Below are 14,512 nucleotides of genomic sequence, written 5' to 3' on the forward strand. Positions count from 1 at the left end.
CGATTACACAAAGTGAGGACACAGACAAACCTAGAAGAAATGTAAATGAAGTCTGTGAAGAATGAGAGAAATCTTCGCCCTCTGTGGAGTTGGTGGAGGTTTGTGTTTATTAGGTGGATATCCACAGGGGTCCTGTTAAGTTATAGTTGGGAGAGGACACACCCCATCTTAAAACAACACAAAGCCAAGGGATGTAGCCAGGCGAGATTAAAAACACTCAGCTGGTTCTAAGGTTTACGGATACAACAACCTGAGCAAATGCTACACAGAGAGAGGGGGAAAGAAAGAGTGAGAGGTGAGAGAGAGAGAGAGGGAGAGAGGGAGATAGCGAGAGAGAAAGAAAGAATGGAATCTCAATCCCAGATGAGCAGAATGAACAGTGGTCAGAACCTAAGATTTAATATTGAAGTTTGGTCATCAAAACAAGAGCTGACAGTTATTCACATTCGCTCACATGCTTCAAATCTACATTTATTATCAGCAGACATAAATGCATCATGTGAAAGAGTTCTACTTTTTGCTTTTGTGCTCAACTGATTTCTAGGTACTGTTTTTTTTAACTGACCTAAGTCTATCACTAACTGTTTAATCAAAGGACTATTATTAACTCATGAACAATAAACTTGTTATTTAGTAGTAACAGTGACAGAATGAATCCTCTGTCATTCTAATGTAACCTGAGGAACAATGACATGACATGTGTACGTATCTCTTCACACTGACCAGGTAACACACTGGTCCAAAATCCCACTGAACAGGTAACACACTGGTCCAAAATCCCACTGAACAAGTAACACACTGGTCCAAAATGCCACTGAACAGGTAACACGCTGGTCCAAAATCCCACTGACCAGGTAACACACTGGTCCAAAATCCCACTGACCAGGTAACACACTGGTCCAAAATGCCACTGAACAGGTAACACGCTGGTCCAAAATCCCACTGAACAGGTAACACACTGGTTCAAAATCACAACACACCTCAAACGGTCCTCAGTGTACACCTGTGCCTGTTCAGCTCAGCTGATTGGCTGAAGCTCTTCCCACACTGGGAGCAGTGGTATGGCTTTTCCCCTGTGTGAATGCGCTGGTGTGATTGAAGAATTGATAATTGGTTGAAACTCTTCCCACACTGGGAGCAGTAGTATGGCTTTTCCCCTGTGTGAATGCGCTGGTGTCTTACAAGACCTGATGAATCACTGAAGCTCTTCCCACACTGGGAGCAGTAGTATGGCCTCTCCCCTGTGTGAATGCGCTGGTGTCTTTTAAGAGCTGACCACTGTTTGAAGCTCTTCCCACACTGGGAGCAGTGGTATGGCCTCTCCCCTGTGTGAATGCGCTGGTGTGATTGAAGAATTGATAACTGGTTGAAGCTCTTCCCACACTGGGAGCAGTGGTATGGCCTCTCTGCTGTGTGAATGCGCTGGTGTGTTCTAAGACTTGATGCATTACTGAAGCTCTTCCCACACTGGGAGCAGTGGTATGGCCTCTCCCCTGTGTGAATGCGCTGGTGTGATTGAAGAATTGATAACTGGTTGAAACTCTTCCCACATTGGGAGCAGTAGTATGGCTTTTCCCCTGTGTGACTGCGCTGGTGTCTTACAAGACCTGATGAAGTACTGAAGCTCTTCCCACACTGGGAGCAGTGGTATGGCCTCTCCCCTGTGTGAATGCGCTGGTGTGATTGAAGAATTGATAAATGGTTGAAGCTCTTCCCACACTGGGAGCAGTGGTATGGCTTTTCCCCAGTGTGAGTGCGCTGGTGTGATTGGAGATTTGATGAATCACTGAAGCTCTTCCCACACTGGGAGCAGTGGTATGGCCTCTCCCCTGTGTGAATGCGCTGGTGTCTTTTAAGAGCTGACCAGTGTTTGAAGCTCTTCCCACACTGGGAGCAGTGGTATGGCCTCTCCCCTGTGTGAATGCGCTGGTGTGATTGAAGAATTGATAACTGGTTGAAGCTCTTCCCACACTGGGAGCAGTGGTATGGCCTCTCCCCTGTGTGAACGCGCTGGTGTGTCCTAAGACTTGATGACCGACTGAAGCTCTTCCCACACTGGGAGCAGTGGTATGGCCTCTCTGCTGTGTGAATGCGCTGGTGTGTTCTAAGACTTGATGCATTACTGAAGCTCTTCCCACACTGGGAGCAGTGGTATGGCTTTTCCCCTGTGTGAATGCGCTGGTGTCTCCTAACACTTGATGACCGACTGAAGCTCTTCCCACACTGGGAGCACTGGTATGGCCTCTCCCCCGTGTGAATGCGCTGGTGTCTTCTGAGGCTCTTCCTGCGTGAAGAGTGTGTTGTGTTCTTCCCTGTCACTCTCTGTTTAGGTGTTAGGGCTCTTCTGACAGGGGAGCTCTTCCCAAACGAAGAGCGCCTTCTTTTCGTGTTGACAGCGGATTGTGCTGAAATGAATGTAATATCAGAGGATAACTGTTCTGGGCTCAGTGGCATGTCTTCTGATTTAATCTCTCTGGTCTTTAGTAAACTCAGGGACTCTTCAGGATGCCATGTCTTAATGAGGTTTTGTGAGGAAATGTGGCCTTAACAAAGAGAGGGACATGTCCACAACAGGACCAGAAAACCACATCACAACCTGGACAAAAATCTATAAACAACATTAAAAGACCAAACTGACATTAACCTCAGCATCAATTTAAAGTACAACTAAACCATTCTCAACGGGAGGGGGGGGGTGTCATCTGTTACCTTTCTCAGGGGAAAATGTCTTGTCCCAGTGGCAGTCCGCTGGGTCGTCCTGGTCCTTGGTATATTCTTCTCCACACCAGACCAGCAGCTCCTCTCCAGCAGCGATGGGTCTACAGCTGCGGAACAGAACCCCCCCTTTGTACTGAAGAGCCACCAGATTCTGCTCTTCATCATTACGGGCACAGTTCACATACCTTAGAGCGAAAGAGAGAGAGAGTGATGAGGGAAAAGGTCAAGAGTGAGACATGAGGCAGATAAAGAGGTTTACATTGCACAAGAGAAAACCAAGTTAAGGCAGAAAATGAGAAGAAGAATGTATGGATAAGTGAAGTTATGGATAAGTGAAGGATCAATTTAAAGTCACGTCTCTAAATGGAGTTTTCGTGTTTTTGTGACTCTGATGTAAGGGGACGCTCACTGCTTCTTATTAAACAAAACTCTCTTAACACTCATTAGACACATATGTAAATCACACATGACTGAACCAAATTTTAAAATGAAAAAGTGCCAGGAAAGATGAACAGACTAACAGAGTTGAAGCAGACTAACACAGTTGGAATGTTCTAATAGAGGAGGAATCCCAGCAGTAACACTAGCTGGTTGGGGTGTTGTCACGAGATCGGGTGGGTTTGTGTCCTGTGAGGGTCAAACAGACAAGTGTACACTCCCCACCATCTCACTCAGCGCTCTGTTCAGCATTGATGAGTGAATCCAGGAAACAGCACAGGTCTCCACCCCTGTTACGTTCCCGTGGAGACGCCTGGGAGCTGGCAGGTGCCATAAAGTGGTAGTGGATGTGACATGTATCTGAGCGCTCTTCACACCAAACATTCCTCATCATTGGCAAAAATGCCCAGTGCCTCTGGCACCAAAGGATAAACTGTCCTCCTTGGACCAGTCAGAGCTTGGTGTTTATGCCCAAAATGCCCACGTCCATATGTTGTCCTTACTCCCAGCTTTTCTGAACTGAATCAGTATCCTCATTAGCAACACTGAAGAATTGTGGGCAGCTGAAACATTTCATTTTGTGATGAAGGTTTGGTTATGCAGCCTGCTTAATGGAGGACATGGTTCAGGATCCTTCAGTGTCGTGCTGATCATGGCACACAAGATGCACCAGGTGTATCAGTGTGCAAGGAAACATGTGAGATTATGCAACATTTCAGCAAAATGGAGACCGATTTAATGAGATGATCTCAATGTGTCTCATCCCTTTATTATTACTCACTATTATTTATTAGTCATTCGCACAGTTTGTTAAGATCTGCCCTTCTTCAGTCATGGATATATAGTTACTCATTTGTGCTGTAGACCTTTTAGCTCCTGTTACCACCCGTAACATTAGACATGTTTTACTGTTAGTCTGCAAATAAAATCCATGAATGTATTTAGTTACAGCGATTACTGTACAGGACAAACAGAAAAGTCTTACAGTTTGGGCAGTAACACACAGCATACTCAAAAGCACCATGTGAAGTTATGTAAAGCTTAGCAGATATGTGAACTGGTCAGAATGTCATTGGGTGGGACATGCCATTTAGGGGTATGGAGATCTTCGCCATTCTACTATTTTTCTTTCTCTTTTAGACATCTTATTTTTGTTTTACACTGTGTGTGGATTTAATGAAGAGGTTTCACACCCCCTGTACTAAGAGCTGATTACTGTGTGATACAGAGAATGTGAAAGCTCCAATCCTGAGCTCTGAGGGTCTGACTCAGCCTTACTCAGGATAATTCACTTTTCACTGACACACTGATGATATGAGAAACTTTGGGACAGGGACAAATAATTGGGAAATTAATCAATGACTGAGTATGTTACTGAATAAACTCAAAATAAACCACGTAAAATGGAAAAATAATTAACTAAACATTACGCCTGACTATTTTTGTCTTTCAGTTGTAGATGCATTCATTTATGTTCACATTTAATGTATTAAATATCACTCTTTCATTCATTAGTGCACCCAGTTTCATGCATGAGGAAATAACAAGAAATGTTTTATGTATGTCATCTCATTTGATGCTACATATTTGAATCCCAAAGCCGTTGGCTCGTTATGAGTTAATTTTGATACCACAGACACAGAGGTTTACTGAAATACATGCATCAAATATGAAAACCCATGTGTTCAGAGGATCTCCATGCTGATTGGTGTTTGTATAAATTCTGGTCTCATCTGGTCTGTGATAATAGTGAATGTGAGGGGGTGTCACTCAGTCAGCGGTAAAGAGAAAACAGACCAGTATCTGGAAGGTTGTAAGTTTGATTCCTGAGAATGTCTGAACACCAAAATACTGGACAGCAAGGTTTCCTCAGAGATATAGTTACCTCTGATACAAAACACAGTTAAGTTTTACCACTGAACGTATGAATGTATGCCGTCTGTACAGTCAACATACATATGTGAAAAATAAGGAACAGGAGTGATCTCTGTGCTCAGTATCTCACCTCATCCAGTTGGAAAAATTCTCTCTCTTCACATCAACACGATCTTCACACTGCTGACGTTTGAAGAGCTAAGGAAAAGAGGTTTTTCCTTCATAAATGTTGATTTGTTATGTATACAGTCTTTCACTGCACATTTTATGACCAATTCCAGGTTTATGTCAGAGGTCTGATAGAGCGTGAAGTTCTCTGAATTGAAATGAGTGTAAAATAATTTGTTGAAGCTCCTACCAGCGGCTGATGACACAGAACATCGGTAAATGCAATGCAAGAGGAATTTGGCTTCACTGCACAGAGCCCCAGTAAATGCCAACTGAAAACCTTCTTATATCATTAATTAATAGGTTCACTCACCACCCAGGAGTATCCACTGTCCTTGGTGTCATCTCTGTCAGACATCTGGTCTTCATAGGGGCCAAAGTGTGTCCCGCTGGGTATAGTGTCACCCTGGTTAAACACGCCCAGCTCTGCGTTTGAGATGTTTGACCTCCTGACCTCTAGTCCTGAGGGAAGGGTGCGTCTGGCTCTTTCTGTGACCCCTATGCGCACGGGGGTGTCGGGGATGAACGTTGGGGGGCCATGCACCTCACATTTACCAATGAAGAAAGACCGGCAATCCTCACAGTCTGGGGAAATAAGGAGAAAAATATAAATAACAACAATAGACTTCAGTCAGACTAAAATACACTCTAAATATCAACACTAGACTTCAGTCAGACCAAAATACACTCTAAATAACAACAACAACAATAGACTTCAGTCAGACTAAAATACACTCTAAATATCAACAATAGACTTCAGTCAGACTAAAAGACACTCTAAATATCAACAACAGACTTCAGTCAGACTGAAAGACACTCTAAATAACACTAACCCTACTAACCCTAACCATAACAGGGCAGTCCTCACAGTCTGATAAGACCCAATACTATCTGGGTATGGGACCATCAGTATAGAGACACAGTTCAGCATTCACACTGACATTTAACTCTATCGTGCCCGTTTTTACTTTTCATTTTCAGCAGCTGATGATGAAAAACCTTTTCAATTTTCCTGAGAGTGCTTAAAAACCAAATATCTACCAAACACGCATCAGTCAAAAACATTATGATGTTGTAGAAACTGGGGAGTGTTTGACTTTTGCTTTTAACCACTGCACCCTTTACATGCAGAAATAGAAAGAGAGAGAGAGAGAGAGAGAGAGACTACAGGATCAGTCCCAGAGATCTTGCCCTACACAGACAGTCTTTGTCTATGGGTTTCTCCTCCTCAGTGTATTTGATGCTAGGTCTGTTGGACGAGTCTCTTCCTCGGGTGTAACCGTTTGACTGTGAGATCTCCTCTTTCAAGAAGCCTGTCTTCAGCAGCTCTACAACACAAACACACAAACTGTACACACACACGCCAACCTACCAACCTACACAAGCACAGAGAGGACCAGAATACAGAAGGAGGACACTCAGTGAAACAGGTGAGTGTTTCCTACCTGTGTCATGTGATTCAGGAAGAACTCCACACGACTGCCCCACAGACGTGGACGACATCTCCGTTTCATCAGTGGCCATCTTGTCACTTGTCTCCTGACTAATTACACGCATCCCGATTATTATAATTATTAGAATCGCAAAGAACCGTGTGAGTAAATGCATACACCCTAATTAAGATAATCATCAAATTAATCAAGAGTATACACACTCTCATGCAAAACTGCTCTTTATTTACACGCATTTCCTATCAGAATAAGACAGATACATGATACAGCAGAACAGAGGTAGAGGAAAATGAGGTTAAGACAAAGTACTCCTCTAAGATAAGATTAGTTTGAACCAAGACATTAAATGCCGGGCTAAATGTTACATCATGTATAAATTAATTTATCAGCACACTTGCTAACTTATGGGAGGTTATCCATGCCAAAATTAAAATAAAAGTGAAAACAGTAAAATGAAAGTTCAAACCCCGGTTTGACATTTCTTTTTCAATACCTGTGCGCACATATCCTGCCAAAATGAAAAATGAAATTACATAACTCGATTTTTATTTTCATTTTCAAGACAAACGCGAGTCTTTTCTGACAAAAATAAAATGATCTTTTTGTCATTTCGTTTGTTAGTCTTTTCCTTTGAACAGATTTGGCGGTACAAATCGGACAAAATGGAAACGAAAAGACAAAGTTGATAATCCTATGGCAAAATCCCAGTTTGCGATTTAATTTTCGACATGAACGCGCTGTATCTGCCAAAATGAAAATGCAAAGGCAAAGCAGCATTGCGTTTTCGTTTCCCACTTTGCCTTTTCATTTTCGAGTTGGCCTATATGCAAATATATGTTAAGGAGAACTGGACGTTACCGAAGACACGAACCTTAATAGTGGAAGACACGTGACCGCGAAAGTGCCCGAAAGCCTAATAGAGGTAACAATGGCGGATGCATTCTCAGAGACGGCGAGTGAGCTAAGTTAGCGAATTGTTCAGGATGAAGACTTCGTTTTACTCAGAGTCGAAGTCATTTTAGATAGGCTTGGAGATATTGTCCGTGTCTTCGGTAACGCCCATTTCTCCTTAACATATATTTGCATATAGGCCAACTCGAAAATGAAAAGGCAAAGTGGGAAACGAAAACGCAATGCTGCTTTGCTTTTGCATTTTCATTTTGGCAGATACAGCGCGTTCATGTCGAAAATTAAATGGCAGGATATGTGCGCACAGGTTTTGAAAAAGAAATGTCAAACCGGGGTTTGAACTTTCATTTTACCGTTTTCGTTTTCATTTTGGCATGGATTACGTCCCATTCTAACTATTTACTGGTTGATCAATGAGAGAGAACTTTTCGTGAGCAGCTTTTCTAAAAGAATTACTTTACAGGATCTGGATTTCAAAAGTCTTCACTTAGAAGAACTAACGTAGAAAATGTAGATTTTTACCTCAAGTTAACAATTGTCATCGGACTCGTCGCCTGATCTGAATTTAACAAACAGACGCAAAGTCTCAACCGTTGAACTACGGAAGCCCGTTCCCGCCACATTACAAAATTGTTTTGCTTTATTGCGACCCTCTTTTTCGCAATTCCGACTTTATTTCTCAGAATCCCGACCTTATTTTTTGCAATTCCGACTATATTTCCTGCAATTCCGAATTTTCCCTCATCTGACTTTTTTACACAATCAGGCAGCGTCGAGTAAGCTAAAGTAAGATATGTTATACACTTAATGCAATGAGCAGTTTACCAGTAGCAACATCTGGCGTCGGTAATAGGCTCCGTCGTCCAAACACCCAGTACTTGGTAGTTTTGTAGAAATCGAAATTTTTTATACGAGAAATGGGAACAACAGACCGATAATTATCTTCCAAGTACCTTACCAGAGCAAACTTTTTTTTTCCCTGTGAACTAAGGCCAACTGTAGGCTGTAACTGTAAAGCTGCCTTTTAACTGTAGAACGAAATTAGCGGGTTTTGGTTGCTTGCCGGCACGGTGGCGCAGTGGGTAGCTGTTGCCTCACAGCAAGAAGGTTTCGGGTTCGGTTCCCGGCCGGGTCCTTTCTGTGTGGAGTTTGCAGGTTCTCCCCGTGTCTGCGTGGGTTTCCTCCGGGAGCTCCGGTTTCCTCCCACAGTCCAAAGACATGCAGGTTAGGTGAATTGGAGACACTAAATTTGCCCTTAGGTGTGTGTGTCTGCCCTGCGATGGACTGGTGACCTGTCCAGGGTGTTTCCCCGCCTGGGATAGGCTCCAGCACCCCCCGCGACCCTAATCAGGATAAGCGGTTTAGATAATGGTTGCTTGCCTTCGTGGGACGTTACAGCAAGGATTTTTGAATACACCAATCAGATTACTCAAGAGGGGCTAGAAGCCACGCCCCCTTCCCAGTTCTCTCTTCAGTCAAGACGGAGGATAAGCTGATCGTGTAATCAAAATGCTTGCTCTGATGTAATATAATTGTTTCAGTAAGTAGTGATCATGTCCAAATAAACAGTGAGTGCACTTCCACTGCGTGAAAAGAGGTGTATCCGCACTGGAATACTAATGTATATTCCCGGATACTCCGCAGCATAGAATACTCCTAAATACGTGCCAGGTTTGGGGGTCTGCCTAGAGCCCATAGTTGCCATGGTGAATAATCCCTTGGGGGTGCTTGCAAGGGAACATTTGCACTTCACACCTCGGGCTACCAGGTATCCTGCAATTGGTCAAAAGTCTTACTTTGGATTGGTGGAGCAATACCTTGCCCCTCCTCTAAAACCGTTCCCCATTGGTCTATTGTGCCCCCCGCCCCCCCGACATGATTTCATATGGTTCATATTATAAATATTATTGTTGTTGTTATTATTATTATTAATATTATTATAACTGGTGGTGGTGTTGTATGTTCATAGGTAGATTGTATAGATAGTCTGGCAGATAGATGGTCAGCCTTAGTTTAAAGGTTAGAGAACTGGGCTTGTGACTGGAGGGTTGCTGGTTCAATTCCCAGGAGACACACCACTGCCAAAGCATCAGTTAGTTTATCTTCATTAGAGACACACCATTGACAGAGGATCAGTTAGTTTATCTTTATTAGAGACACACCACTAACAGAGGATCAGTTAGTTCAAGGATTAGTGACCAAGGATTAGGGATCAGTTAGGCCAGCCATGGTCTAAAGGTTAGAGAATCAGGCTTGTGACTGGAGGTTCAATTCCCAGGCCCAACATCCACGGCTGTGAGCCCTTGAGCAAGACACTTAACCCCAATGCTCTGTGGGCGCTCACCAGGAAGGCTGCCCACTGCTCCTGCGTCTTTTCATTACTGGTGTGTTGGATGGGTTAAATGCAGAGGACATGTTCACTGTTCACAGTGTGTATGCAATCACTTAAACTTAACTTAAACAAAAATGAATTACACAAATTTTATTATAAATAAAGAAAATACAGTATAATATAAATTATAAGGCATATTGACATATATATATATATCAATGTACAACAAAGAATATAATACATTAGAGAGAATATACTATAATATCATAGTATATAATATAAATGCTTTTTGGGAACATAAATGAAACACTAAATGTTGAGCATTGCCAAGAGCAACCCAGCTTCTGTGGTCTCCATTGCAAATCTATCCGCACCAACTCGTGCATGGTGATACACAACATAGTTTTGCTCTTTGTCCAGTCTATTCTGTAGCACCCCACACAGTGCAGACAAGTCTGTGCTAGGGAGGACCCACGCTGGCCTTCCATCCAAGATGGCGTCCTCCTCTTCAGAAATTATATCTACTGATGCAGTTGTAGCACAGTGAGACATTATGAAATCCGTCTTTCTTTCAGTTCAGCAGATGAGTTTGGAGTCGACAGCCCATATGTATATATACTTCGTACAGTTCTTGTTCTTTATTACCAGCAAGTTCATTGGCGCCCAGTAGGTGGCAGTGGCGAAATACATAGTGCTCCACGTGTTGCTGGTCACGGGGTATCGAACAAATTCACTACTATGATGAGATTCTCCGTGTTAGCTCTATGCTAAGCACTTGTGCAGCCATTGATCGAGTTTATAAAATATATCTGTGTGTATTTTCAGGCCTTTATTAAATCATTAAATATGTGGCACCAACACAACCGTTGGCCTTGTGTTTGAGTCCGCTACACAGTCTTCCATATGGCAGCCTCTTCCTCAGTTTCAAGAACACTGACTCTGGCCTTGTGCAGCTGCAGAACACAGTAAAAACAGGAATTAGATCACTGAAAATAGCAAATGGAGGGAAAAGTCGAAGAACTACTTGGGAAATGATTAGGTTTTGACTTACTCTTCTCCTCCTTTGCCTCGTTCGAGCAGCGATCCTGCCCCCTCTTTGTTCTCCAGATTCCCTTCTTGGTTCATCCTGTAACTCGTTCCAATAATCTCAATAGGTCTTGCAGGATGCTAGAGAGAAAAAAAGTGGAGAAGAAAGGAAGATTAATTAAAAGTTCGTTTAGAATTCCAGGTGCTGTTATGAAACAATCGCCATGATATAGCCTACCAACAACACGTTGTGTTACCTTGTCTGTGGATCATATCTCTGCATGTTTCCAGCATTTTGCATTCTCCGCACAGCTTCCTGTAGAAGCAAAATTAGTACAAAAGTTAAATTCAACCACATTAAGGGATAAAGCAGATGAACAAATGCGAACGTATCAGAGTGTGCGGCAGTCGAAGACAAAAGCTAGCAGGCTACAGAAATAAACTTACCGAAACAGAGTTATTTCCCGCTCGTCTTCTTTTTAAGGGGGGGAAGACTCCTCTTGCGCCTCTTTGATGTCTGACTCCATCCTGTCCAACCGCCGAATAATATTCTCCATGAACGTTTACTGCTGCTCAGATATCTCCTTAAAAATGCATTTAACGGGGACACCAGTTCTTTGTTTTCGTCCAGACTCGGCGTTGGAATAATTGGATATTCCCGGCGCACTAGCCTCTCCAGTCCGCGCTCCGTTCGAAAACTCAAGTGTTTTCAAGCCATGTTCAAAATGCGCACTTTCAACAGAATACGGAGTCCAACTTCTGTAATCGTTTTGTGATTTGCGTCTCCTAGATACGCCGTTCACTCACAGAAAACTGACTGGACAGGACTCAACCTTAGATTCTGAGTGGGTGTTTTGAAAACGGGGCGCGTCCTCGTACTGACGAGAAACATTCCAAACAAACAAGCGAGGAGCAACAACAACAAAAACTCCTGTACCCTGTAAACTTTTAAAAAAGTCCTTTACCCTTTGTCCCGCATCCCTCATATTGAGATAATGTCCCGCATTTTCGTTGGTCGTTTGGTTTTTAACGGTCAGAAATAAGAATAAATGGATGCTTTCTTTTACCCGGCCGGCACATGAGCCGCTTATACTGTTGCTACATAGTTTCTAATCTATTGCTACGTCAAAAGCTGTAAAAATGCAACAAAGCCCAGTTTTTTGAAAAGTCTTGCTTTCATCCAATGGCTGAGAAGAGAGCGTTGAGGGCGGCCATCAAGAGCCTGTGGCGGCTGTCAATCAAACCGTGCAGCTATGGGGCCGATGAACTCCTCTGCTACGTCACAAAAACCAAACTTAGTAAAACTTTGCAGATGTGAAAGTAAACGCTGTCAATGGTCAATGTTGCTATTAAACGCTCTGTACCTTTTGCAAAGAGTTACTGACTCTCAGCCACAGACAGCCACGCGCTGGCTATATGAGGTTGTTTACCCAGCATATCACAAGCTTTGCTGACAGTCGTCAGGCTACGTACATTCAGCAATCAAATTAATCCCTCGAAATAAAATATTATCAGTCGTTTCGCGGAGTAAAGAAAACATTAAATCAGGGGTGTCAAACTCATTTTACTTCAGGGGCCACATATAGCACAATTTGATCTTAAGTGGGCTGGACCAGTAAAATAATCGCATAATAATCTATAAATATCTAGAACTCTAAATCCATGTCTTTGTTTTAGTGCAAAGAAGTATTAATATATTATTAAGATGTTCACATTTATTGAACTATCCCTTTACAACCCATATTATGAAAAATCTGAAATTTGAATAAAAGAACTGCAATTTAAACAGTATTATGCATCAGTTCATCATTTACACATGTGCATTACAACTTACAGATCACAGTGGATTTTTATTTTATTTTAATGAGTATGGCGAATGAATAGGGCCAGTTGAGCAACATCTGTACTGTCAGTGCTCTCATCAATTGCAATTGCAAATGCAACAAATGACTTAACTTTGTGCTTTATTTGGCGGTCCAAATCTGCGGAAAGGTCTGAAATCCTGTCTGCCACAGTATTCCTCGTCAGGCTAATGTTAGCAAAAGCTTGTCGCTTCTCAGGGCACACAATTTCTGCAGCCGTCAGCATGCATGTTTTCATCAAGTCGCCCTCACAGTATGGCTTGGATGCTAATGCTATTTCGTTAGCAGTAAGGTAGCTGGCTTTGACCGCCGCATCACTAATCTCTCGGCAATGGGTAAAAACAGACTGCTGTTTTCTCAGACCCGCTAACATTTCATTGATCTTTGCTCCTCTCAGTTGTCCTTGCAAGATGTCATATTGTTCACTATGATGAGTCTCATAGTGGCGCCGAATATTATATTCCTTGAGCACTGCAACTTGCTGCTTACACACCAAGCACACAGGTTTCCCACTGACCTGTGTGAATAAATAGGAGCTGGTCCATTTTTCTTGAAATGTTCTACATTCTGTGTCCACTTTTCTTCTTTCTGACAAAGACATTCTGGGGCTTTGGGTCAGACGGCGGCAAAAGAATATTGTGTTGTATCCGCTACTCTCACTGAAACAGTGCGCCCCGGTGGTCAAATAAATAGATTGCAGTTAATGTCATAACTTCTCACATCTGGCAAATTTCATCTCGCGGGCCGGTTCTGGCCCGCATGCCGTACGTTTGCCAGCCCTGCATTAAATCCAAAGGTCGACTGCCTCTGTGAGCAAACCCTCGTGTCATGTTTTTCCGCTGGGTCCTAGTGTCGCTTGGATGCATTTAAAATGGGGGAAGAAACTATTAAAAACGGCAATTGAACCAGATGGTGGAATTTGACAAACGCTGTGCCTTTTTGAAAAAACACGTTCTTCTGGCTGTGTTAACAAGTAGACATGCACTGGTCCTGTCATAAAGCAAAACTGTGAACCTTTCAGTAGTTTCAGCTACATGTGACATCTCTTGCACACTTGAGGTTTGATCATGGTGATGCCTGGTTGCGCGCTTAGGTCCATTCTGATGGTACCTCCTTAATCTCTTGGATTACATCAGCCACTTCAGGCCCAGCAACCATCCATCAACGTGGTTCACCAGTATTATCTACCAAGCTGACCGCTCCCCCCTCTCCTTTCACACAGGTATTATTCTGCTTATGTGCTTGATCTATGGGAGTTGCAGAGAACACTCTGTTTGTCTTCTGCACAATGAACTTGCCAGCTAAAAACGCCCTGTAAACTTGTGGATGTTTTGTAGTAAGCTCAGCCATGTCCCTCAAATGCGCTGGGATCCATCTAACATAATGTGTATGATCGAGGGATAAAAACCAGGGAGTGAACTCAGTCAAGGCATCAAGGAACATATTGAAAGAGCCCAATTGTAGAGACTGTACACAGATCAGAAGAGACAGCTCTAGCTCCATAACAGTGGCCCAGTACTGAAACTGTGAGATTGGATCTCTCTGCCTGTTGCACCACTCATCAAAATGCAGCACATCACTGGGAGGATCCGTTTTGATGTAGTTATTATAAAATGTACAGTTCTGCTACTGTTACTTGATGGGCTCAGACCCCCTTTGTGAGTTTTGCTACCAAATTTGATGCTTTTATCAAAAATTGCACAATTCTTATGAAAATTTGAGCTGAACTGCCC

General features: G+C 42.9%; 2 protein-coding genes across 2 annotated transcripts in view; one reads left to right on the forward strand and one right to left on the reverse strand.

The window, feature by feature from the left end:
* Positions 1–14,512, forward strand: part of LOC115823849 (uncharacterized) — a 664,236-nt gene that overhangs the window by 499,673 nt on the left and 150,051 nt on the right.
* The window catches only part of LOC115824128 (uncharacterized), a 247,675-nt gene that overhangs the window by 181,999 nt on the left and 51,164 nt on the right, over positions 1–14,512 (reverse strand). The window contains 1 exon segment of the mRNA XM_030788234.1: positions 1,010–2,280. Within this exon segment, the coding sequence (XP_030644094.1) occupies positions 1,010–2,280 (1,271 nt within the window).

Source organism: Chanos chanos, chromosome 11 (assembly GCF_902362185.1).
Source record: "Chanos chanos chromosome 11, fChaCha1.1, whole genome shotgun sequence".
In the NCBI taxonomy this organism is placed as follows: Eukaryota; Metazoa; Chordata; class Actinopteri; order Gonorynchiformes; family Chanidae; genus Chanos; species Chanos chanos.